Source organism: Arctopsyche grandis, chromosome 10 (assembly GCF_051622035.1).
Source record: "Arctopsyche grandis isolate Sample6627 chromosome 10, ASM5162203v2, whole genome shotgun sequence".
NCBI classification, from domain to species: Eukaryota; Metazoa; Arthropoda; class Insecta; order Trichoptera; family Hydropsychidae; genus Arctopsyche; species Arctopsyche grandis.
In genome coordinates, this window is record NC_135364.1 from 2,999,638 (window position 1) to 3,025,824 (window position 26,187).

The 26,187-nt window shown below is 34.3% G+C and overlaps 1 protein-coding gene across 3 annotated transcripts in view; it reads right to left on the minus strand.

The window, feature by feature from the left end:
• Window positions 1-26,187, minus strand: part of MICAL-like (protein) — a 117,862-nt gene that overhangs the window by 33,241 nt on the left and 58,434 nt on the right. For 2 of the 3 annotated variants that reach the window (XM_077439561.1, XM_077439560.1), the window contains exon 3: window positions 24,523-24,704. In XM_077439561.1, coding sequence (XP_077295687.1) covers window positions 24,523-24,704 — 182 coding nt within the window. Of the gene's footprint in view, window positions 1-20,975; window positions 21,007-24,503; window positions 24,705-26,187 lie in introns of all 3 variants that reach the window. The other variant, XM_077439562.1, reaches the window with a different exon arrangement.

Consider the following 26,187-nt stretch of genomic DNA (forward strand, 5'->3'; position numbering starts at 1 on the left):
ACATATATTTTTTATTGAAAATGAGACTTAACTTTGCTAAATGTCTATAAAATTAATAAAAAAATATATACAGGTAAAGTACGTGTAAAACAAAATATGCATTGTATAATATATATGTAGGTTCATATACCTACATATATATAATAGTTAAATAAATACGGAAACTTCATTTATACGTCAAAATGGTCAACATTGCAGCATTTTTTAAACTTGTCTATTACGATTATTTTTCACCATCGTACTGGCGGATTTGATTTGAATGTATATTATTGACAAAACCGTGCAAAATAGCAACGTTTCAAAACGATCGGAAGAATGTAGGATGTCAAAACCAAAATATTGTCAGACGAAAGAGCGAAGTGAAATATATGTACGTAGAAGAGGCTTGTAAAAAAACAGCCTAGCCCAACTTTAATAAGAAAATTTTTTGTAAAAAAAAAAGACCAATCTACATATGTATGTACATACATCTGTATGTACGTACATATGAGCCGTTATACGATTTGAAATGGCGGAAGACCAATTTTCAGTTCCAAAAACAGCATTTATGTTTGACTTAATTCACAAATTGATATTACAGGCCACCAGTATTTTTAAATATTGTTAAATGCAAAACATGATATATTAAATGTTTTGCGAAATATTTCACGAAATGAAGAAAAGAGGACTTACGCCCCCTTTCAAACAAAACAACTCATAGTTTGGTTATATTTATAAATACAAATTTTAGCCTGACGTAACCTCTAGTAAAAAAAATCGGAACAAAAAATATTCTAGTGAATTATTTTACTTTATTTGTAATCTAATTATTAATGAATAAATTAATATTTGTACAATGATGTCATATTAATATAAATACGAATATATTTTAACTGAAAGTTTGCGCTGAGAAGTTTAAAAACCTCCGGAATAAACAGTTAAATACCCACTCCAATATTTGCATTATTAAACGACTTCAACTAAACTAAATAACGCATCCGATAAATAGCAATTATATTACAAAAAAAAACAAAAATCAATCAAAAGAAAGTATCAAACGACACGTAAAGTCAATTTTGCTACAGCTTCAGAGCACATAAAAATAAACACTTTGATCGTTATTTTTAATTACAGGAATATGTAAACAGATGCAATAAAACTACCAACACAAAAGACTCAAAAGTAGAACAGAAGGCAAAGAAAAAACCGGTTGTAACCGATGTGTGTGCGAAAATTCAAATTTTATGACACACTCATGATTGAGATACGCAATAACTAGACACGACGAATTATGTATTCAGAAAGTGTAAAACACTTAAATCGAGATACGATCCAACGATATGGACTATTCGCTATTTTTAAAAGCTTTTATTTAGTTTGTTCATATCTACATATTTCTACTGGCGTTTTGCTCTTTTTCAACAGATTGACCACTTTCTAAAGAACCACAATGCTATTGTCTCGCTAAAACAAAATGTCTCCATTAGATATATAACGAATAGATTGAGACTTTCTAAATCATACTGAAAGTGTTATCTTATATGTACGAGATAAAATTCTCAAACAAACAATTTAAACTAAACAAGAAACAAAAAATGGAATGAAATTTATATAATATTGTACATTTGAATGTCATTCTGATTATGATTCCAAAATCACACACAATGAGCGTACGTATTTGAATAAGCCAAAATGAGTCATTTTGGAATTGGCAAATATGCAACAGGTTTTTGACGTAAAAAAGTTGAAATTCGCATTTTTTACAACAAAATATTCGTATGAGTTTATTGACTTTATTTCGAGTATTCATTTATCTCCGAATAAATACATTATGCATTCTGATTGGAGTTAGATAATGGAATTAAATATTACGTGTAAATATGTTATACGTACCAATTCAAAAGCGATAAAACGACTAATGAATAATGCAGTTTTCTACCACCGCCGAGAAAACTAATTGAATAATCTCGTATGAGCTTACCTGTAACAAAAAAAAAGTCAAAATTAATTATTTGCAATACATATTGAATATTTATTCATGCACGTTTAATTTTATCATTAAACGCTTGTTTGTTTTATTTATAAAGCGTGCCTCATCAAGTTCCGTGGATAAATTCAATTTTAAAATGAAATAAATGTTGAATTTTTGACGAAGATAATCATGTTTGCAGTATCTAATCACATTTTGTTGACGTTTATATTTGCACATTATGTACTAAAACATTTGATATGACTAAGTTTAATCCTTAGCACTATGAATTCATTAAAAAATATATGTATGTATGTAGTTTATTGATATAAGTCGCACTTTATGTGATCATTTATTTTCGGCACATCATTGTTATCTAAAAAACTGTCATCTTTTGCCATTCTAATTGGGCCCATGCTCAAAATTTTCAACAAACGACTTACATATATACAAAACAATACAGAAGCCTATGTACATATATAGACTACAAATATGGGGTGCTGCATTAATCTCAAACGTAGAAATATTAGAACGATTCCAGTCTAACATTTTAAGAATGCTGGTTAAAGCCCTCTGGTTTGTTGCAAACGAAGAAATAAGAAAGAACCTATAAATGGAAACCCTTAAGGCGAAAATCGCAAGAGCCTCACAGTACATTGAAGGGCTATTGTAAATATCCAAATAGGCTAGTAATCGACCTACATACTAGGCGATCCGATGGATGGCTCCAAGTTAAAATGGCTCAGACCAATAAACGTACCAGACAGATTTAATTAATAACAAATGGTTCGCAAACTCTAGATAGGAAACGATCGACTTGCAATCACAAATATCCAAGTCTGACCAGCAGCATTAAAGATTACACTCAGAATAAATTCTATAAATTCACGGGATGAAACCCGGCGACCTCTCGGTGCTTAGTATCAACGCAACCACCGAGCCATGCTGTTGGCTAATTATGTATTCTCAATGCTACTTATTAGCATTCTCAATGCTACAATAATTTGGACCTACAACTGTGCAGTAATTAAGCAAATAGCATAAAAAAATTTAAAACGTACTAAAAAGATTTGCAAAACACCTATAATGCACTTCTATGTATATCTCAACACATAGATACTTGACTTTCTTAATCAAAATTTACAATAGAGATAACCATTCCATGGGTTGTAACAGAATTTCCAAATATAGATTACGAACTCTCGGTAGAACGAATTGGTGAGCTCTAGAAGCCGTGAGAGTGTAACGCAAAACTTGTCCATACCTCAAAGTACATCGACGAAGAGTGCAGAGGTTTAATTACATGCGTATGAATGCACTGATTGATCCAATTTTTTTAGCAAAATTACTCACAGTACCTTCAAATGCAATTACCGCCATCCGATTCAAATTGCCAACCAGATTAGGATCAAATTAACACAAATTCAGCCGGCAAACAAAGGAAAACGACCGATGCGATACGGAGAATCACACACACACACACACACACACACACACAAAACTCTTATCGAATCACAGGAAATGCGACCATTGGACCACAACGGTCACCGAGCTACTAATTCCAACTTGGACAACAATTCACAATTTTCCAACAAATCACTCGACACACGCACACTGGGTAGGGAGCATCATCGACGTCAGACAGATCATCAGAGACCAAAACCTTCGATTCGAAATACAAAACCACACCCTGCAATTCGAAAATCATCAACTTTATAGTACAATCGACCTTATTGTCCGACAAAGCGAACAATGACGTTCACATGGACACGACGCATCGGCGAAATAACACCGGTCGTAAATCAAACACTGGACGTGTCGAATGACGTTTCGTCATGGCGGGTCTAATCGTCGGTCAAATGCAGCGAAAGCCTAATGATATTTCCGGTCTGAAAGATTGTCTATGTGGGTCATCTTGCCGGAAGTCGACGAGCCTTTTTAATCGCACATAATGAACGGTGGGCGATAGTGCGTTTAACCTTTTCGCTGCTACTGTCGAATTATGCGGCGATAGCGATCGCGAAAAGCGACAATTAACTTTGCCGAAATGAGCAGATACGATCTGAATATACGTACTGATAAGAATGATACGTACTGATATGAATGATAAGAATGATACGTACTGATCTGAATGTACGTACTGATAATACGATCTGAGTGTACGGTTAAAATTAAGGATTAATGGGATTTTAAGGTTGTGTTTAATGATGGGTGTTTGTTAAGTTGCGCAACTCGTGCCGTGTGTTGGAATTGTACGGCCTAAATGGCATAAATTGGATTGTTTGAATCAAATTTTCAATTCAAAGCACACATTTGAATACTATCGTGGTAGAAAGTAATTAATGAATCGACGAAATTTTATTTAAGAAATATTCGAATGTCAATAAGAAATTTTGTATGTATCTTAATATTAGCCTAATATTAAGAAGCATACAAAATTGCTAAATAAATATATATTCGCACTATGTATATAATAATAGTGTTTTTACACCACTTCGCTCGGTATTTGTAATATAAACCGCTTAAACATGGCCAAAACAAACAAACACCCATACAAAGTCTCTTTCGAAATTATATATAATATTCGAATATTTAATATCAGTCATATTCGAATATTCGAATATTGTTTGGTCAACTTTATAAATACCTATTAACTATTACAACTTAAAGTACATATAAAATCTAACCAATTGTTGGTCGTACATAGAGATAGCTATGTACCTACCAATCTTTATAGACAAAATTAAGAAATAAATCGCCCGATATTTTCAACCTTTAAGATCGTCTCACTAAATATGTATCAAATCTAACAATTTTACTAAGCCAAGTCAAAAGATAAATCAACTTCAACTTGTCTAGCCAATATGTATCAGACAAAAAAATATTTTTAAAAGCTTTTAAATGAAATGTTATTTTAAGATAACGTTAACCAAATATTGCAGTTGCAAATTTTTAATAATATTTTTTTCAATCTTTGAAACAACATGCTACTTACTACATAAGTAGTTTCTAGTTCAGAATAATGCAGTATGTAGACAAAATCTATTATATAAGCGACAAATCGTCTTCGTAAATTGTACAATTCTTTGGAAGACGTGTTCGATAAATCGCATTGATTTTCAATACCAATCTCAATAAATTAAAATTAATGAAAACATCACCATTGAAAATGCGTAAATTTGTTCAATTTTGTTTATCAGATGAGGTTGATATAAAATCTGAAAAATATTTTAATAATTCAAAAACCAATGGCAGCCCTAATTTGGCACACAACATAAAGGTCGCCACACACGTTCGATACGTTAAATTAAACGATAGAAAAGATCACGCGAATCCTCCTCAATGAACCGAGTTCGCAAAGTTCACATTTCCAAACGAACGTTGCGCAAAACTTTAAGTGCTTTTGTTTTAGCAATCGAAACGATTATTTTGCAATTGGACTTAATAACTCTATCCAGTACGTAATCATAATAATTTCAGTTCTTGTCGCATAATAGGACGTCTTACAATATTTTTTTCTGTCTTATTAACTATTTACCGCACTCTGACATGACAGATAAGATTTTAATGTTCCGGTTGTTGTCAGACCGCAATTCGCGATAACTTCTGTTCACAAATTAATCGAACAATATCAGGTTACAATAAGCGCAATATAATAAATACATAACAAACACAAATCAATCAGCAGCGACTGATATGAAAATGCAACAGCCATAATTCTCGTCGTCGCTGTTGTTATTCTGAAGAAATATCTGGTAAAACTGGTAATAATGCTCCGACAAAACAACAAAAAAAGTCTCACAGAGCTGCGTATTGCAAACAACGAAACGACAAACCACTTTCTATTTACTCATGTTGTGAAAACCTATGGAAAAAAGCATCATTTATCTATTATCTGGTAAGTACACAGTGTTTTGTGCGAGTTCGTCGCACATTTTGCACAATTTTTCAATGAACTGTGCTGTGATAATACAAAACGTCGTCGACCCAGATAACACTCTTTTCAAAGACGAAAGGAAATTATTCGTTTCCTACGTGTATTATGTGACAATCGGAAAATGTGACGTTTTTCCTACGATTATTCGTATCAGGGTTAACGAAAAGTCAAACGTGAATCATTTTCAGTCGACTCGTTGTAATTGCATATTTGTATAGAGCGATTACATATAATTATGTGTAATATAAGTGTCAATGAAAGGAGTTCATTCCGTGAATGTTATCATGTGCGTTCAAAGCTGACTGTTTTATCAATTTGGATGGAAAAATTAATCTAAATATTTGTTGATGCATAATAACCTATGAGTGAAGCAAAAATATATATGAGAGATAATGAGAACTTATAATGCAAATTTTATAAGATATAGCGTTTAAACAATTCTGAATTCTAAATCTGACAAAACGAGGGGATGGCGGAAAGGAAAATAAATAAGGCTATATTTACCATGAAACGTCAAGATGGTCAAACTTGTAGCATTTTTTAAACGTGTCTATTACGGTTATTTTTCACCATCGTATTGGCGGAATTGATTTGAAAATCTATTGATGACCAAACCGTGCAAAATGGCAAAGTTTCAAAACGATCGGAAGAATGTAGGATATAATATCCATATGTTGTCAGACCAATGAGCGAATTGAAATATAGAAGAGCATTGTAAAAATACTTTGAATCCACGACTTTATTATAAATTATAAATAAAACTTATATTATTAAATAAAATTCACCTATATCATTATGAATATTCCGAATTCAAAAACGAATTACATGAAGTTTGTATAAGTGAACTTTTCTTCTTTTAACGTACGTACCTCGTTATAAAATTAGGTCAAACCTTGAGAAACCTTAAAGGAGACGTATTTTCTCAACATCCTACAATAAATCCAATCCATTATGCAAAACAGGAAACTGCGACATGCACACTCGATAATGATACTAAATCGATACGGATACCACTTAAAATCCATTGCACAATTCGAACATAATAACTGCATCTGATATACATACAGGTAAATACAAAAAAATGCGAAATGCCTACATACATATACATAAGTACAACCTATCTGAATACAAAAATGATTAAATTGGGCGAAAATTAGTCATGTCCGGCGATAGCAAGTCTAAATTACTATACCTGCTACGGTCGTTCAATTTTATCCGTATTGACGCACTTTGCCTCGTAATTACATTTGGGTTTCGTAAAAACTAGAAAATCGCTGTCGTTTCCGTGTGAATGAAGCGGTGAGTTACCTCAAGATGACCGCACACGATCATAAGTAATAAAATATTTACCTTGATAGTCAAATATAGTAACGTTTGTGTAGTTCTGTATCGATTCAATCGTATCGATTTAAATTACGCGGTAGAAAAAGTAAAGAAAAGTTACATCACGAAGACGAGTCGTGTGTATTTGAATCGTTCATTCACAAAGTGACACGCGCCGCTCGATGCATTCTATGAAAAAAAAACACGACAAATGCAGTGGCGTGCGCGGATCGTGCGATTGAAAAAAAGTGAGGAAAATCAACGTTAATTAGCATCATCAGACGGGAAAAATTTATCGAAGACAAATCGCTTTTGACGCGATTCTAATTGCAATGGGAAGGAATGAATGAGGCATGCCATTAAGTGCAACTAAACGATTGCACTATTTGTGCAGTTGATTGAAGATAATGATAGCTTTCGTTTTTGTATCGTTAACAAGTTTGTCACCGAAGAAAAACGAGGTATTCTATAAAACTAGTGAACTAGTACTTTTTTTTTACTTTATCTACAATATACAAAATATTATCTTCATACACTTAATGAGGTTGAACACGAGGTATTCTATAAAAATAAAAATAAAATATTGCCCAATTCAAATAAAATCCACTTAATTATAAGTGTTTTTAAATTTTTTATTTTATTACAATAAAAATCGACTTTTTTATGACGCTCTTATCCTTCATTCAATGGGGTGACATCAACGCTTAACGAAATGACTTCAACTCTCAACGAAGTGACTTCAAATCTCAAAAATATATTACCTTTTTAATTTATCAAATTCAAATTACTACCCGTTGATTTTATCTAATCAAATGGCTTAGAGTTCAATAATAATTCATTTAAAATATGACTCACCAAGGATTACACTTTGATTCAATCAAGATAGCAAAAAAACAACAACAAATGGTGTTTAAATATAAATGTAGGTTAATCAACTGTAATTACAAAAGTACATACAAATATTGGCTTGCCTATTCGTCATAGTTGCCAAGGTTCTATCAGTTAAGGTTAAAATATAATTAAGCTTATCTAAAATCAAATACAATATTCACATTTAATTGTATCCTTATTGTCAATGTTTCCACTGATAAAATTTAAACAAAAGTCTAATTTTTATGATAAGATATTATTCACACACCAAGGTGAACAATTGTACACACATTTCCACGTGTATTGAGCAATTCATAAGTGCGTAAAAAATAGGCGTATTTAGCCAAAACAATCGACATGATTATTGACGTAAACCACCGTGGGCATAAACGTTGCAATAAAAAAATGCTTATAAATTAAGAAAAAAAAAGAAATAATTACAGTCCCAAATACTAAGTCGACTTATGCCATAATCAATTACTCGTCTTCGAATAAATGCGTGGGAAGGGAAGGCAGTTTAATGTCGATATTATACGAGATTAGGCCAGATCGGCCCACTATTGTTTAGGCGAGAAAAAAAATATTAAATAAATCGAATCACTTTTGTACGAATTCGTACATACATACATACAAAGCCGACATAGGAACCGGTCTTTCATTTTCCAAATAGGAATACATATTTTGGATTTGTTTACGATACGCGTTTTAAAAGAGAAAACTCGCGTACGCACGCCTATTTTAGACGAACAGGTAGACAGTGGAGACTACTTGTACTTGTGCATCAGCTGGTCGAGTGGTAATATCTCCTATTTTGGGTACAACCTCGATCGAACAAGGCCAAATGGTCAAACGATCAACGGGTAACACTGGAAGTCGACAACGGTACTACGAATCTGATGCCACCAGATTAGAAGTGCGAAAAGTTAATTGCAAAGCGAGGTTTCAATTAGCCCTTAGCGGTGAGGGTTTGAAAGTTTCCGATATGCATGAGTTATGATGCAGTTGGCCTTATTAATTTATGGGCGAAAGTAAAGCTGTGGGTTTTTTATGTGGACGATATATTGTGTCGATAAGGATTTATGGGGTTCAACTTTGGGTTCAACGTGTGCGATTTGTCCGTGGCTTTGAGTGACCCGAAAACGTTACGCATTATATAAAGTGAAACTATCGAGGTTTCGTAACCGAAGCCGATGGTGAGCTAGTAATAAATTATGGTTTTGATAAAATAAATACTGGTGTGTTATTAATTTTGAGCTTGAGAATGTTCGAGCTTTCGTTATTGAAATATTTAGTTGCAACGTTTGTTATAATATAAAGACGAATATCTTTGTCCGTTATGCAAATCTAGTTAATAGCAAAGCAAGTTTGATTCTAGATTATTTATAATCAAACTTGGTTTACTATCGTATGTAAAAATAAAAATAAATCCATACATTTTATAAAACTACCATTTTTACCTACATACTTTTACGCAATCGAGCGACGCTGGACAATTCTTCTACATACGCTATAAAGATACATATTTGTTTTTGTCTGTTATTAAAATCCAATTTTTGATTAAGAATCAAATTTGTTATTACTATCTGATGTAACTCTAGCATAGAAATCTTTACAAAACTTTATGAAACAGTTTCAATTTTTATCCAACTTATACTCGATCGAACGACGCCGGGAAATTCCTTAACTTATAATTAATTCTATGTAAAGATGAATTTTTGTATGTTCGTTCATTATTCAATTCGACAGTTTTCAATTCAGAACCACCAAATTTGGTACAATATATCTAAACGGTACTCTAACTTGCATACTCTCATAAAAGAAAGGTATTTTTTCAAAGTTTACTCTTCTAAGCAACGCCTGTCAATTCGAATTTTCTGTATGTATATATAAATGAATAGTTCATCTATTATACAAATCCATAGTTTTTAACTTCGGACCACCAAATTTAGTATATATCATGGCCCTTTAACTTGGACCGTAGATCGGTTTTGCAATAGGCATTTTGGAAGTCTTCTTTTCCAACTTTCATCTGCCTGAGCAATGCCGGGCATCGCCTGCCAGTAAATGATAAAACTATATAATTCTAGAATTGTGTATATGTATATTAATATGTGCTTAACCCTGTATACTCGGTATATTGAGGAGAGCTAGAAAAAGTATTACGTGGGTTAGAAGTATGACAAAGGTGGTTGATGAATGTAATGGTGATAGTAAAGAAATTGAAATGGCAATGGGTGATAAATAAACGAAATAAGTGCAAAATGGTGCAAGGAAGGCCACAGGAAAAAAGGTGTGGAGTGAGATAGATGGGAGTTGCTCAAAACAGACGAGTGAAAGCATGTTGGAGAGGCCTTCATCCAGCAGTACATACATAGATGGCGAATGGCCGTGAATTACGATGATATTTATGTACCAACTGGGAAAAAAGAGATTGTTTTGAGATGTCTTTTGAAACGCAACCACTTAAACAAATCCCAAATTAAGCCCACCGCAAATTTCCAACAGCCCAAGCAGAAGAAAAATGCGACTTTTAATCTGTCGAAACAGTCATTGTGTAACGGAAATTAAAATAACGCTGTGAACTTTCAGGAAGATGAGCCGCATAATAATTTCAAATCTGAATGTAGCATTTCCTGTTTCTGCTATTATCACGTCCGCATACATTCTTGCTTGCTTACTATCTTAAATTTATTCTAAACGACGATACACACGAAGTTACGCGTTTTAATTACACTCGCCCGACGTAAATTATTACGTTAGTATAATAATTGCAATTGTGCACGCTAGGATGATTTCAGAAACGAAAATCATTTTACATACTCATGAATATTTAAAAGTTCACCATCATCATCCATAGGTCAGTTTTTAACATACACAACATTGCGCAATAGCTCTTATCTCACGCCATTTCTAAATTCAATAAGCTCCATCTCACGAGTTGAAAAAGCAAAAGCACTGGGTGATAAGTGGTGTTTTGAAATGAGCATATCTGTCAATTGACACGACTCGAACACTTATTGGTAAGTACCCCAGCATGAAGTGTGATCAAATAATGGTGCAAGTTCAAACACTAGACGAGAAGCAGTCGACAAAACTAATGATTAGATCTTATGTCTGCTTTGCTTGCTTTATCAGCCTGTAGGATTTCAATGTGATCTTATATGAAGAGGAGTTTGGTCGTGAATAAGACTTTTATGAAACGTGTTTCGCATATTTGAAAGCAGCACTTAGCAGTCTGACAAAGAGCAAACATTACATTTCAAATTCAAGAAAATGGTTACAAAAGATTTTTTTTTTACTTAACAAATATTTATTTTATTTCAATCGAACATGCCTTTACAGATCGCTCCAAAGCAATACAATAATGCAATCAATGCAAGCATTTTATACAATGCGAATTCATACAAACATTATCCACGGTGACAACTATGGAGAATTTTTTGCAGCATTTTATTATAGAAATTGGCGAACCTCAAGTTGCTGAATAACTTGAGATTGGAAAGGAGAATTCAAATTTACAGGAACCGTTTCAATGAAAATCAGAAAAATTGATCCCTGATACGAAACGGTAGGAAACGAGTCATAAAGCGAGGTCTGGCCAACAGCCAATAGTTGGAATCGAATAATATAAAAATGTTATCAAAAGTAAGCAACTTTTGACTGGTATACTCAACAAGGATCATCTTATAAATATCTTAAATATGTAGTATTCAAAACAAAAACCAAAGGACTTTATTTCAAGAAGATTTTAAGGTCAAAATAGCCTCGACAACATGTCTGAAAGCTTCAAGGAAATATTTGACAACACATACATATGTATAATATTTCAAATAACATTCAGTTTTCATCCCAATTTTCGACATAAGAATTTTCCGATCGAAAACGACAGAATAGACAAAATATTCTGTCTTTTTAATTTATTAGTTAAAGATTACTAAATCTCAAAAATATATTTTATATTTAATTTTTTTATTTCAATCAATCATGCACACTCGTCTTAACAGATTCTTCGAAATCGACGAGTATAGTATACAAATTAAGAATTATTAACAGTGAAAGCATATTTCAAGTGGAAATGTATTAAACAGTGAATTTACAACGTTTAACTCTATAAATTTAACCCTAACAACCCAATCTTAAATGAATAGGGCCAACCCTTATTTAACCTAACCTATCCTACCATTAAATAATACCAACCCTAACAATCCAATCTTAAATGAATAAAACCGACCCTGAAAATGTGACTGATTATGATTTCAAATGAAAATATATTTTCAATTGAAATATGATTTAAATGTGACATATACATACTTTGTATACACCCATGTATTTATGTACATTAAAACGACAACTATGGTCTAACATTGAACAGAAGTATTGTACGTATTATTAACTTTTAATTTGCAGCATTTATACAAATTAGCGAAATTCGAGATGCTGAAAAACTCAATATTTTGCGAGAAAATGGGTGAAGCTTGCCAATTTGTTGGAACCGTTTCAATGAAAATCAGATAAATTGACAAAGTCTGATAGGAAACAGTCGACCTGGAGTCACATATCCAAAGTCAGCAATCGGTGGGATTGAACCCGTGACCAATTTGTTCGTAAGCATTATATACTAACCACTAGTCTGTGCTGCTAGTCACAAATGATCACGAATGTAATATCTGAATTTAAAAAATATGTATAAAAAGCATTTCTATGTTTTATTTCTGAAATGTAGTAACTATGTAAATTAGTGTTATCGATATGCATTCAGGAGTGACGTTACCAAGTCAACTCCACGGTACTTTTTGATCGCGCCTCGCACATTGTCTTTCGAAAGTTGCCTGCCGAATGCAATTATGCAGTTTGAATGGGGATTAAAATTTCACAATCTAAAGCACGTGTGTCTGTTTGTGATCTGACAATGGCTCGCTAGTGAAATGCTTATTGATAAATTGGCCAACTCGGTCGGTAACAACCGGTGTTACCTTGCCTGTGGCCAAGTTGTCGGCCCACGCTCTTGTCGATGATTGTGCAACCGTCTGTCATTCATTCCCGATAATCACTACTGTTTATGGACTAATTCGCTCTAATTTCACCAAAGTGGTTCGCTAACAATGTGCAATATTTGGACCGACCGGGCCTAGCTCGCCGCGATGACTTTTCAGGTCAAATCGAACACATGAACATCGTTTGGAAAAAAAAAAACCAGTTTGTATAATTTATAAGTGTAATATAATATTTTTTTGAATATGTATGTATTTCCCTAATATGCATGGGGTCATCGTTTAAAAATTAAAAGAGATGTCATCCGTTTATAATGTGACCTTTTTATAAATGCTAATTTGGCGTGTCTTCATTGCGCCGTCTTATTTTGATTTAATACACTCGATCCAACGATGTTTTGAATATTTTAAATACCGAAGTTTTATTTTAAAATACCTCAAATTAATGTGACGGTTTTTAAAGCATCTTGCTAGATATTACATGTACATAGGCGAGGCATGTTCTAAAGATGAATGAAAGAAGGCCAATGGTGTAATTTAAGACCTAAAAAGGTCTACTGTAGGGGAAAGGTTATAAGATTACGTAGATTGATAGATCAAGAGCAGTACATGACAGGTTTTCTTATAAGCTGGAGGCATTAGAGCTCAGATACAATTAGGATAAGTAAGATTTAAGTAACTTTAACTGAACCCTTTCAATCCCAAACTATTTTGCGAGATGCATGCGAAGAATCCCAAGGGGTAGTCTTTATTTTATTATTTATCTCAGCTACTATTCAATCCTCGGTATTGTTTTTTTTGTGATTTCATCTGCATGATATATGTATAGTGTAATAAGTAATTATATATGTATATAGTTTGTAAAGAAAATAAATGAAAATACAAAAACTTAGTTATCAAAATAGTATTTTTTGAGTTCGAATGTTGAACGATTTTTGAAGTACCACTGAATATTATTTGTAAATATTACATAAGTACAAAGAAGGGCAAAAGTTGTAAAAATAAACTTCGTTACAATCAAATACATGAAAACCGATATCTCGAGATTTTCAATATACAGTAAAGACATGTATGTATGTACATACTTATAAATTTAACAATTTTTGCCAATGTGTTTTAAATAAGAGCCCTAGGGATTCTTCGCTTTTACCAGTGGGATTAAAAGGGTTAATTCGTTATAACGGGATTGCCTAAAAGACATTTTGAACCCTGTCGTTGCTCTATATTTATTGAATACTAGTTGTTTTCCCTGGCTTCGCTCAGTATTTGTAATATAAACAGCGTAAACATGGCGAATCTAATAGTAAATATTAATTTGTTTTTTTATTAAATTTCTTTGAATCGAAAAAAATATAGTATTCAACCAATTGAATTGTCGTCATAGAAACTTTGTTTTATTTATGAAGTTCCCAACCAAAGATACTTACATACTTACATACATACAAAGTCTCTTTCTAAATTATATATTAGATTAGAATAAATTACCTATAAATACCTAGAGTAGATAAACAATTGGCGATTTTAAGCATCTACATGTCGTTATGTCTACGAAGGCCCACCCCCACTCCACAGAATAGATACGCACGGCATAATCATATACTGACTGTAGCTTTTGCGCACCTTTTTCTAAGGGTAGGGGCAGGCCTTAGTAAATTTAACCTCTACTTCTATGTATATCTACAGTTATGAAATCAAATCGGACAAAATCCTTACCCTTTTGTTATAAAAACTTATCATATTTTGACTATACATATAGGTATATGTAAATATCAGGGTTAACGAGCAGCCTGATATATCGAACCTTTCCCATTTTTTTTTAATATTTCGATAAGCCAACAAGCCAATATTGATCTCCCAACTATACTTTCACAACAAAAGATTATACCAACAAGAAAACATAACTCAATTTCGAAGCACGGGCAAACACAACACCGGCATTCATTACAGAACCGATCTTGATATCGCACCGTACGCTTCAAAATGTCTCACGATCGCATTTGAGCGACACGACCGAGCTTTTTGCACACACTGTACATCCGCCACAATATATGTACATATATACACACACTAGGCAATAAAATTATTCATAAGTTCGTGCAATATAATAGGACGTGAGCGGGACGACCCGAGGCCCTCGACAGAGTGAGATATTGCACTGTCGCACATAGAAGTAAATACTTGAGAGGTATATACATACATACAAACAAACTTGATCTTTTATATTATTATATTATGCCTACGCAGATCTCCTGCTATCTCGAGAGAAGTGACTACGTGTCTCGTTAGTGGCACAAGGACGTATGTCCGAGAGAGACACAGGTGTCCCGCGTGCAAAAGCGCGCACCCAATTAACCCCGTCGTGGCTTTTCCGTTTTTACCTTTTGTCGATGATTTATATCGCGGGTTAATTATCTACGTTTCCATTGTGAAGTCAATGTACTGTCGATCACCAGGACGTGGTGTCCTCTGTTGCATTTTCCCCCGTGCGCTTGCTTAGAGCTTTCTCGCCTGTCTCGTATTCGGAATTCTAGTGTCTGGTTAAAAGTCTTGCTAGTCGATAGGTGTTTCTGTCAGGGATGGCAAATAAATTATACGTACCTAGTACAAAGGTGAGATATTGCTAGTAAGGTATTTCATCAATGTATCTAATAAAAGTTTGTGTATTAAGCATTGAAGAGTAGGATATGGTTTGCAACGGCTTACTCTAGTATGGTGAACATTGTGAGCTTTCATATATTATATAACATTGTGATTTGGATAAAAATGTATAGTGTATGTATAATAATCAATCTTAAAAATTGACTATGGATAATAATATAAAGAAGGTTCGAAATAAAGACCAGCAACGAACTACAGTTGCATAGTCAGAAAAATACTTGTAAAAATCAAATTATTGATGGGAAAATATTTAGAAAAGGTGAAACAACTGTCGTATTTTATTTTGTATTGTATTAATTACGGGTGAAGCAACTATTTATTTTAATTATGAAGTTTTCACTTTAAATTGGAAAATTAGAGTTGTTTTTTTCATCACAAAATATAAAAAAGATTTTCTAATAAATAAAACTTATTGTTCGTTTTTTAACATGAGTTTCTTTGATGGGAAAATTATGCAAAGTATTCAAACGTAATATAAAAACATTAAAAACGCCGAGCAATATTGTAACAAACAAGATAAATTGTAAACGAAAATATTAAATGGATTAATTAATTAACGGATGACTTAAGGCTTCATCCAAAAAAAAATTAATCAATTCAGACGCTCATTTCTCATCATGAGACAGTATAATTTATTTGGCAGAATCCTTATTATAATTAAATACATACATACGTATGTTTTTTAAAAACGTACATACAATATAATAATAATAATAAAAAATAAAGTGGTATTTTCCAAAGAAATAAATGTATGCAATCGAAAGGCAAATAAATGTTCATACATGACTTAAAAGCAAATTTGCTTTTGAGTACATCGACATAAATATACCTATAAATAATGAAAATCAATTTAAAAGACACAAAAAAGGTACAGTGGACGACCTTGGTCCAAAAGAAACGAAAGGTGCGAGAGAAACGAGAACGTGTCAATCTCTTTATTGCTCTATCATATTAACACGTGTTCCGAAAGGGAAGGATAAGAGCACAGATATAAATTGATCAAGTGGCTCACAATCAACAACACTGATCTGGATATTCAAAATAATTGTTTACTTTAGCCGGTGTCCACCATATCAAAGCTACACGTCCGGTGTGAGAGAGCCGACGTAGAGAGATAAGATAGAGATAACGCAGATTTAACACGGTGTGTTTAATCTATCGATCCATCTACCTATCTGCAGCCTCTGGTGGTGTGTAACGGGATATTCGATAGAACAAACACCGAAAAAAGACCATTCCAGATACGCTCGTCTAGACACTTTAAAATGCAACGTCATACTATTAATTGGCAACTGTTACTTGAAAGAATCCTTTACAGATTTCAAATTACATAGCGTGTATTGCTTCACATCAGGGCTGTTTAGATGTTGCACAACGAAGATCAATCTGTACGAAGGTGCGGTCGATTTCATCCCAAATGTCATTACAATGGAATCGTTGCTGCAACGTTGTAATATTACACTTTCGATCTCACAATTGGTAGTTGAATGTTTGCGGTTAGATCTAATGGGAGTGTGTAATCATATCGGACGTGTAGCTCTTTGTGACAAGAAAACTAGCACGTCGAACTATTAATTTGCTTTCATTGTTATTCAAAAGTACAAAGAAACGGAATTGTGCATATAAAATATGAAAATTCGTATCGATTTTCCGGATCTGAACGGTCGTGCCAGCGGTTAATTGTTAAGCCGTGCAGGTCACGGTTTACGGTTTAAAAAGTGAATTTTGGAAATGAAAGAGGTCATGGACGAAACGTTTCAATTAAAAAAATCAATATATTGTTTCATCTGATTTAATGATATAAGCGTATTATGTAAGTAGTAGATGAATTACTCGACGTTGCTCAGGCGGGTGAAAATTTGTATTGGGGCATTTAGACACAGAATTCTCCAACCCTTTTCAAAAATTTGACTAAGGTTTGATTTTTAAATACCAAATGTTGCGCTTCTATATTGCAAACTGTGGAAAAACAAATTTGGTCGTTTTGTATGGGAGCCCTTCAATTTAGGCCTTCAAGCTCATCCCAAAATCGCAAAAGCTTTAAACTAGAGTACCGTGAATTTACCATATGTTTACATATCGAGATAGATGTGTATATGGAGATAAGCTTTAGAAGTTCTTTGATCAATTAATAATAAGAACGTATTCAGATTGGTAGTTTTGAAAGTTTTTTGTACGTAGCCGGACCAAAATCGAAATATAAAAGGGTCTTAAGATATGAAAGGGCCTTTCGCCGACAAGCACAAAGTACAAAACGAATACTCGGCTACCACCACAAGCCGAAAGGAAAAATGGAGATGGGAAAGAAAAGAAACCGAAACGAAATGAGCGATCGGTAATAAGAGACAAGCACGCGAGCCGGCATTAAAGGGTTCGAAGGTTTCGACAACGACGAGAACCGGACAAAAATGAAATAATCATGTGATTACATGACAACCTTGAACAACGTGTATGTAAAGTGAGGTAAATATCAATAAATAACATTACAAATGCAAATAGCACCTTGTAAGGACATGATTTTCAATATAAAATCCTCACTTATCCACACACTTGACCTTTCAAAACAGTTTATGTACTTATAATTGGAAAACCGGTGAAGGCCTTCATTATTATAAGCATTATACACTCATAAAAACATATTAAAATGAGATCAAAAAGCCACGATAAAATTAGGGTCATAAAGGAAATTCGAAATGTGGTGTTGGAGATGGATGCTGTGCATCCAATGGATATTTTCACAGCACAGCTGGCATTTTCAGAGAGATTCTCCACAACATGCAGGAAAAGGGTTCTTTCCTACTTTGGCCATATTGCCAGAAAGAATGTGGAGTCTGGAGAGACTGGTAGTCACCGGAACGCTGGAGAGAAGGCAAGAGAGAGGAGTCTCCCAAGAGATGGTCAGACCAAACCAAAGAAGTGACAGGATCGTCCCTAAACATTGACTTCAACTTGGCACCGAACCAGGAGAAGAGGAGGCGGATCGTCCATCAAATTCCAGATGACATCAATGACCACGACGCTCAGCATTGAGCAAGCGAGGAAGAAGAATGGAAATTCAATACGAAGGAAACGCAGTAAAATCTACAATTGTTCTCTGACATTCAGTACTACATAGCACTATTCAAATGATTTATGCTAATTGAATTATTTTTAAGTTGAGGTCTAAAACATTGCTTTGTATAAGCTGCTATTTTAGTGCAGTACAGGCCGAAATTTAAGCAAGTTCAGCCGTATATGAGATTTTTTTCAAAATTTAATACATCTAAAGATAAAATACAACCAGTAGTTGTGTCACAACTGGATCAATTTGAATGGACATCTTAAACTTAATTTTACTTATTAAACCAATTTTTAATGATATAGTTGCTTGTACACATGGTTTGAGTAATAGAACAGTGCTACTTGGCATAAGCACTTGCTACGAGTACATCTGGCTTTTACATATCTCGTACATTTCTTTGGCACAACAAGTTAGAAATTACACTAACTTCAACGAGATACATATATGATAGACCATTTAGAGAGCAATCAACGCAACATGTCCTGACCCTCCAAGGTCAGACTAGCTCAAAATTGAAAACTAGAACTGCATGCAGATAACCACCAACTATTATAAAATATGTGTATGTCCGTGACCGTGCAGAGTGCAGTATCGTGATGGCAATTTCACGACGATTAGCCATACTGTACTCGTAATATCTGAGATGGATAGACAGACCTGAGGGGTAAGTCGTGCTGTGGACTTTTCAGAGTGGACTTTACTCACTGTTTACGTGTCTCATTAAAATAATAAACACCCAATTAGGTGTTTCCTCGGCACCCGAAGAAGGAGGCTGGGGCGTCTCTCCATCTCCCTCTCCCCGTTCGCAGACCACTAATTGCACTCCGTATATCTGGTGCACTGAACGTGTGGTTAATTGAACCGCAGATGGGTAGGTACTGAAGGTATTACCGCAACATGAAACTGACCCTTGGGTAATCATGACTCGGCAGCGTAACTTGACCCAAACGCATTTTAATTAGACGGTCAAAAGTGAGCCGCCAGCTGAACGAGATGTGGGGTGGGTCACGAAGATAGAATGCACTCGGTCAGTGCACTCGCTGCCAGGAGTTTTCAATTCATTTCGTATACCATTCTTTGATACAGAAAATCTGTATATAATGTATTACATTGACGTAGAAATTTGTCTCTCGATTAATCGCGCAACAATTTGCTCTCAAAAGCTCTTGTGACAACGACATACTTGCCTGAAAGATTATACCAATTTGAATGAGGATTCCTTGTAAAATAAAACGCATTTTTTGCTGCATCTTACTAAAGCAGGGTTATAGAAGTAATACAAAAACTGCTTTGTAAATTTTTCATTCGTTGCTTTTTAAAAATATCATAATTCGCGTTTTATACTAGTAGTGCGCTTCGCTTTGCGCGAAGTGTTTTTATAAATAAAGTTATAATTTAAATGCATTTATATCAAGATTTTTTTTAATTTGTAGCAGAAAGGTCTTAAAAGTAACCCCAATGCACCTTCCTAGCCAGAAACATTGTACATTTGATACTAGTATTATACAACGGAAATACATATCAATTGACATCCACAGCGACATATGTGGTCAAATTTGTAAATTTGCAGCATTTTATACAATTCAGCGAGATTTGAGATTGCTGAAAACTCGAGATTTTGCGATAAATGGGTAAGGTTGCCAACTTGTTGGAGCCGTTTTAATGAAAATCAGAAAAATTGGCAAACTGATAGGAAACGATCGACCTGGAGTCACAAATCCAAGGTCTGGCCAGCAGAAAGCAGTGAGATTTTAACCGTGACCACTCTGTTCGAAGCAGTATATGCTAACCACTAGTCTAATCTACTGCATAAGATGTTAAGTTTAGGCAAGAACGGATAAAGCTGAGCGCATAATCTCCAATTATGACAGTCGGGTCATTGTATCATAGGGTGTCGACCGAATGTGGCACTATCCGAGTCGGTTAAAGTGCACATGTAAACATGTATATCACGTAAAGATAGGGCGAAACGAAATGTTTGTTTGTGCCCTTAGACTATTTTCATATCATTACGGTGCCCTACACTATGAACTGAACTACTACTGGGATCAGATTCTTCATTTATAAAAAACTTTTTATAAAGGACTTTCGAGGAACCCAGGATTCCGAACACAGTTTGAAAACCCAGTCTATGCAATTGGTCTTGAAGAGGAACGAGGGTTCGAGTCACGCTGCAGGCGGGCCCACACACGGTGAAGTCTTGGGTCTTAGCGGCTCCCTTACTTTAATCACAAAACTCGACTGCAGAGGTCCAGACCTCCGTCTTGACCGCAGAGAAATAACTAGTTGTGTGCCTGGCCGCATCACGCTGCCAAGAAAAAACCGAAAGATGAATCTCCGACGTCGACAGAAACTCCTCGGTCTGAGTCTTGAGGTCAAACTGTGTTATAATAAAAGCAAACGTCGGTATTGTTTGTTGGCACAAAAACTCTTGTACAATCTATACGTAACCTTCGACCGCTTAATAGTGCTTTTTTAGGCGTTGAAACGAGAAAGGATTTACCGTAACATAGATTGTTCATATATGAGGAACGAATCTAACTAAACTCAAGTCTATATACATATGTATGTAGTATGTACATACGTGCACATTTCACATTTGCTTAACATCTTATTTTAAAACCAACCTTGAGTGAAGAATTACTGTGAATAAACCATCACATATGCAATCATCGACACGGGCTATTAAGTACTTAAAATTTTAATTTAAAGATCGCTCAAGCGTTGCATTATGCACTAGAAGTGATAAAAGAAGACCTTGCACAAGTGAAATTGTTGTACAAACGAAGTACTTCGAAGAAAGGACCGGATCCAGAACGATGCGTAGATACTACATTTTATTCAAAAGAACGGTTCGGTGATTATTGGTCACAAAGCGCTGGCCCAAAAATCACTAAAATCTCTATAACAGATCTGGCAGCCGAAAAGTCCATCATACTAACGAGAACTCGAGTGCCAAATATTTCGTATTCGCGATTTAAATGGCAAAAATTGTCTTTTTGGGCAATCGCAATGTGACTAATAATCCAATTACTAAAAGAACATGTCCTTTTCTTGATTTGAAAATAATATCTTCCATCTTTTTAACAGTCTGACTTTGTCTTCCATTTCAAATTTGTTCAATACTATAAGAAAGTCTTCTTAAAAGAAAAGCTACTGCTTGAAAATTGTGCGCTTTTTAATTTGAAAGTCTTCGAATGTCCTATTCCGAGTTATTTAGTTTGGATATATTCGCATTTTTTCATCTGGCAACCCTACGCGTAGACCGCATACTGCATAGAAACAACAAATCAAATCGAAAAATGAAATACGACCACACCATTTTATTGTTAATCGATGGATCGATCGATCAATCAGTGGCAAACGAATCCTGCAAGCCGAAGAAAAAAGCTTCGTATTTGAAGAGGCGAAAAAAAATCAAACATCCTTATCGCTTGAGTAATGGTCACGATTTATCAGTTTATGACGACCGGTCGAGCCGGTGTGGACACTCGTTAAAAGGTGTGACGTATATACATACGTACGTACAAACTGTTAAACGAAAACCAAAATAGTTAAGCTGGCGCACGTGAACTAAAGCACTAATGAGAAGAGTGCACAAGACCAGCAGCCAACTGTTGATTCTGGGAAAAAATTCCTAGGATCGTCCACGGTGGCGACCCGACTATCAATCAGTTGACCACGTCGAATTCAGATTCCCATGGATCGAAAGAATGGATCCTCTCCAAGTCGTGAGGATCCGAAGATCTCCGAAGGTCGAGAGAGCTGGTCCATTCCGTTCACCGCGAACACTTGTCCGTCGAAAGTTCGAACATGGTGACTTTGCACAATGACGTGTACGAGTAATTTACAAAACGTGCAAAACAAAGGGGTCCGGTCGTTCGGTTTGAGGTCTAAAAAGTGAAGGTTCGAAGAAAACGAGCTTTGGTATTCGATGGCAAAGAAATTCGTATTGAGATTCTAATCATGGACATAGCTCAGCTTAGCGTTGCACTGTCGAATAAATAATAATAGAGTTGTATGATATAATAGTCTGGTAAATTGTAAATAGCAATCTAAAGCAAATAATCGATTACATTATAATGTCGTTTTAATGAACAATGCAAATCTATTGCAGTGTAAACTGGATTTGTGTGCTTGTTGTTTGCAGTAGCTGTATGCCAATTATGAGGCTTGTTTTTTTTATAAATTATTATACATATACTATGTTAATTGGTTGTTATATCCAATACATGTGAAATTGCTCATTTCATGAACTACACTAGCCTGTTAATTTTATAATGAATTTGTTAGTGTATAGTATTGTAACGTAGACTTGTGGGGAGGGGTTTCCGAGGTCGGAGTGAAAGACGCAGCAGTGTGGTAGTTGTTTGTTGTTCTTGATCCGTCTGCCTGTCAGCTCCGAATGAAACACGGACCATAACCGCCTAATATTTATACCAGAGAGATCATTGGTCGATGAGCCGCGAGTCCTTATTGGTTGTTGTATACGGCTCGTGTATACGCTGAGGTATTTTTGGTGCGAACGCGAGATCGGGTGATCAGTTCTAGTAAACCAGTGGTCGACGAGCACCAATCACCTAATCTGTACAGTATTCTTATAAACAAAATATGTTGACATTCGAAAAAATAATGTCAAATTTATGCAGATTAAAATTCGTACAAATAGTATAGTACGGTTTTTTAATTAAATTTAAATTGATTTGTTCGTTCATAGTGCATGTAGTATTATTACATTTTTTTACAATGTGAAATGAACAGCACTAATTCACAGATTTTTTTATTATGTACATATGTAGTAAAATGGCAATTGGTTTGACAATATTTCATGAAAAAGCAACGGACTTGTGCCGTTCATGAACTAAGCATTTTTTGACAATTTTATGAAATAAGCGATTTCACGAACTGGGTGATTAAAAATTGATATCTGTTCTTCTTTTTATAATATGCACCAGATATTTTATAGTTAACATTTTACAATATTATCCTGAAGAGGACATTTTAATTTCCGATTTAAGACCTAGAAGTTCAAAAATTCTATTATATAATACGATAATTGTGCAATTGCATTGATGATTTTATGAATATATAAATCCATTTACCACTTCATCGAAAAGAATATTTTAAGCAATGTTTACCCAACATATGTAACTTTAAATCCTCATACATTTAAATGCTCATATATGTATGGTGATAATTTATCACCATATAATAGAAACCATACAAAAACGTGGCAAAAACCTCTCGAGAATTGTCCCAAAAAATTCATGAGTCCCATAAAAGACAACTTCAAACGTGTTAAATCCGATCCCAATTAACACCGAGACAAAAAAAAATGTGTGCCGTTTTGTACAAGGCGATCCTTTTAACACGACTCGTACAAATTGGAATATGCAAGCAAAACGTTCTGTAAAAAAAAAAGCCAACCGAACACAGGTAGAGAAACACTTCCGAAACGAAGGTATACAACATGTTGTTCAAAAAATTAATACGGTAAAAATAATGACGAGGTATCATCGTCAGCGTCCTCGTTTTCCAGACCGGCGCCCCTTTGACCAGAGATCTCACAATGAGAAGAGATGTTTCTCGCAAAATGGTGAATGGTCAAAAAAAAAAACCACACAACCGGTTGGTTAGCCGCGATTCGGCAGGTAGGTAGGTAATCCAGTGCGCGTCAGCAAATAAATAAACATCGATCCGGTCCTGACCAAATACGAGATGGAGGGATTCTTACCTGACGCGAAGTACTGATAATACTGGGACAGGTAGGTGAGGATCGAGAGCCGATCTGGTACAGCATACTGGGCCATGTCCTCGGCGTCTAAAAGGGCCGGGATGCCCAAATAGGACTCTGCAGTGCGAAAAGCCAGCTCATTGTTGTGGTACACGTCTTCCTTCTTCAAACTGGAGAAGTCACTGTTGATGAAAAAAAAATCGTTAAGTCATAAATCAATTCGAAAGGTACATGTATGTTTGTTTGCGTATGCGTGTGTGTATTCAATTGCATTTTTTGCACGGAAAATGGCTAGGTCATTATTGAATAAATACTATTGAGATTTGAACTAGCCAATCTGCGGTTCACGATCTGTGCAATTGTGTTGAATTTCCACGCGAATGTGTCTTAAAACGGCGTTTCTCAATGATGTGTCTAATAATAATTTAAAATATATTACATAGAACATTATGTAATGCTCAGTTGGATCACCTTCCTCAGCATGTGAGCTTAAAAGTGAACCTTTTCTTTAACAAACTATTGTTTAATAACATTTAATTAATAATTAAGTTTAATTAATAACTTTGAAGAGAAAAATAAACTTGATAATTTCCTTAAAATAAATGTATTTTTGCAATTCATCTTTTGTATGTTCTCTTATTTTATTTTCCTCTATTTTCAGTTATTTATTAGTTATTTTATCTTATTTGATATTTGTATAACTTGTATGAACAAAACCCCTGGGTTCCATCGGTTATGCCGCATTTCCCAAGTGTTCTTAAATAAAATACGTACATACATAAGTACGTTCCATAACATTTCAGAAAGCTAAATTTAAGTTAATATTATTGTAATAACTGTTATAAAGAAATCTTCATTGATTTTATTATATTAAACATCTGAAAAGAACTATTTTCAAATTCAAAAGTAGAACTCTTTCATAGAGAATCGATCCATGAAATCGGATGGTTTGATTATTGTATTAATCAGTTTTTAAAACTTCTATTAAGTATAATAGAAATAGAACGTAAAGATTCTGTGTCAAAACTTCAAATAGCAGAATAGACTAGTGGTTAGCATATGTATAATGCTTAAAAAAAAGTGGTCACGGGTTCAAATTCCACTGGTTTCTGATGGCCAGACCTTGGATATGACTCCAGGTCCATCGTTTCCTATCAAAGTTTGCCATTTTTTTCTGATTTTCATCTCCAACGGTTCCTAACGTACAAATTTACTAATTTAGACAAACTAACATACAAATTTACAAATTTGTGTGTTAGTTAATTGATATTCATTTACTGAATTTCACTTAATTGTTTAAAAACAATGCTGCAAAATTTACCAAATTTGACTATAGACGTCTCTGTGGATATTAATTGATATGTATTTACTTTGTATAATACTAATAATACTCATATCAAATATAGAGTGTTTCTGTTCAGCACGGTGCATTGGGGTTACCTGTTAGGGCTTTCTGGTATATTTAAATTAAAACATAAATAAAAATATTGATAATGGAATATTACTCAACTGAGCAAGTGTCTTGAAAAATTATGTTTTTAATTAGAGTTCATTTTAAAGTTTGGCGAAGAAGAGAAATAAAAAAAACCTTAGCTACTAGTTAGACAATATATCGCTATTTAATAAGTTCATACTGAAGGGGATAATTTACACACTATACTAGGT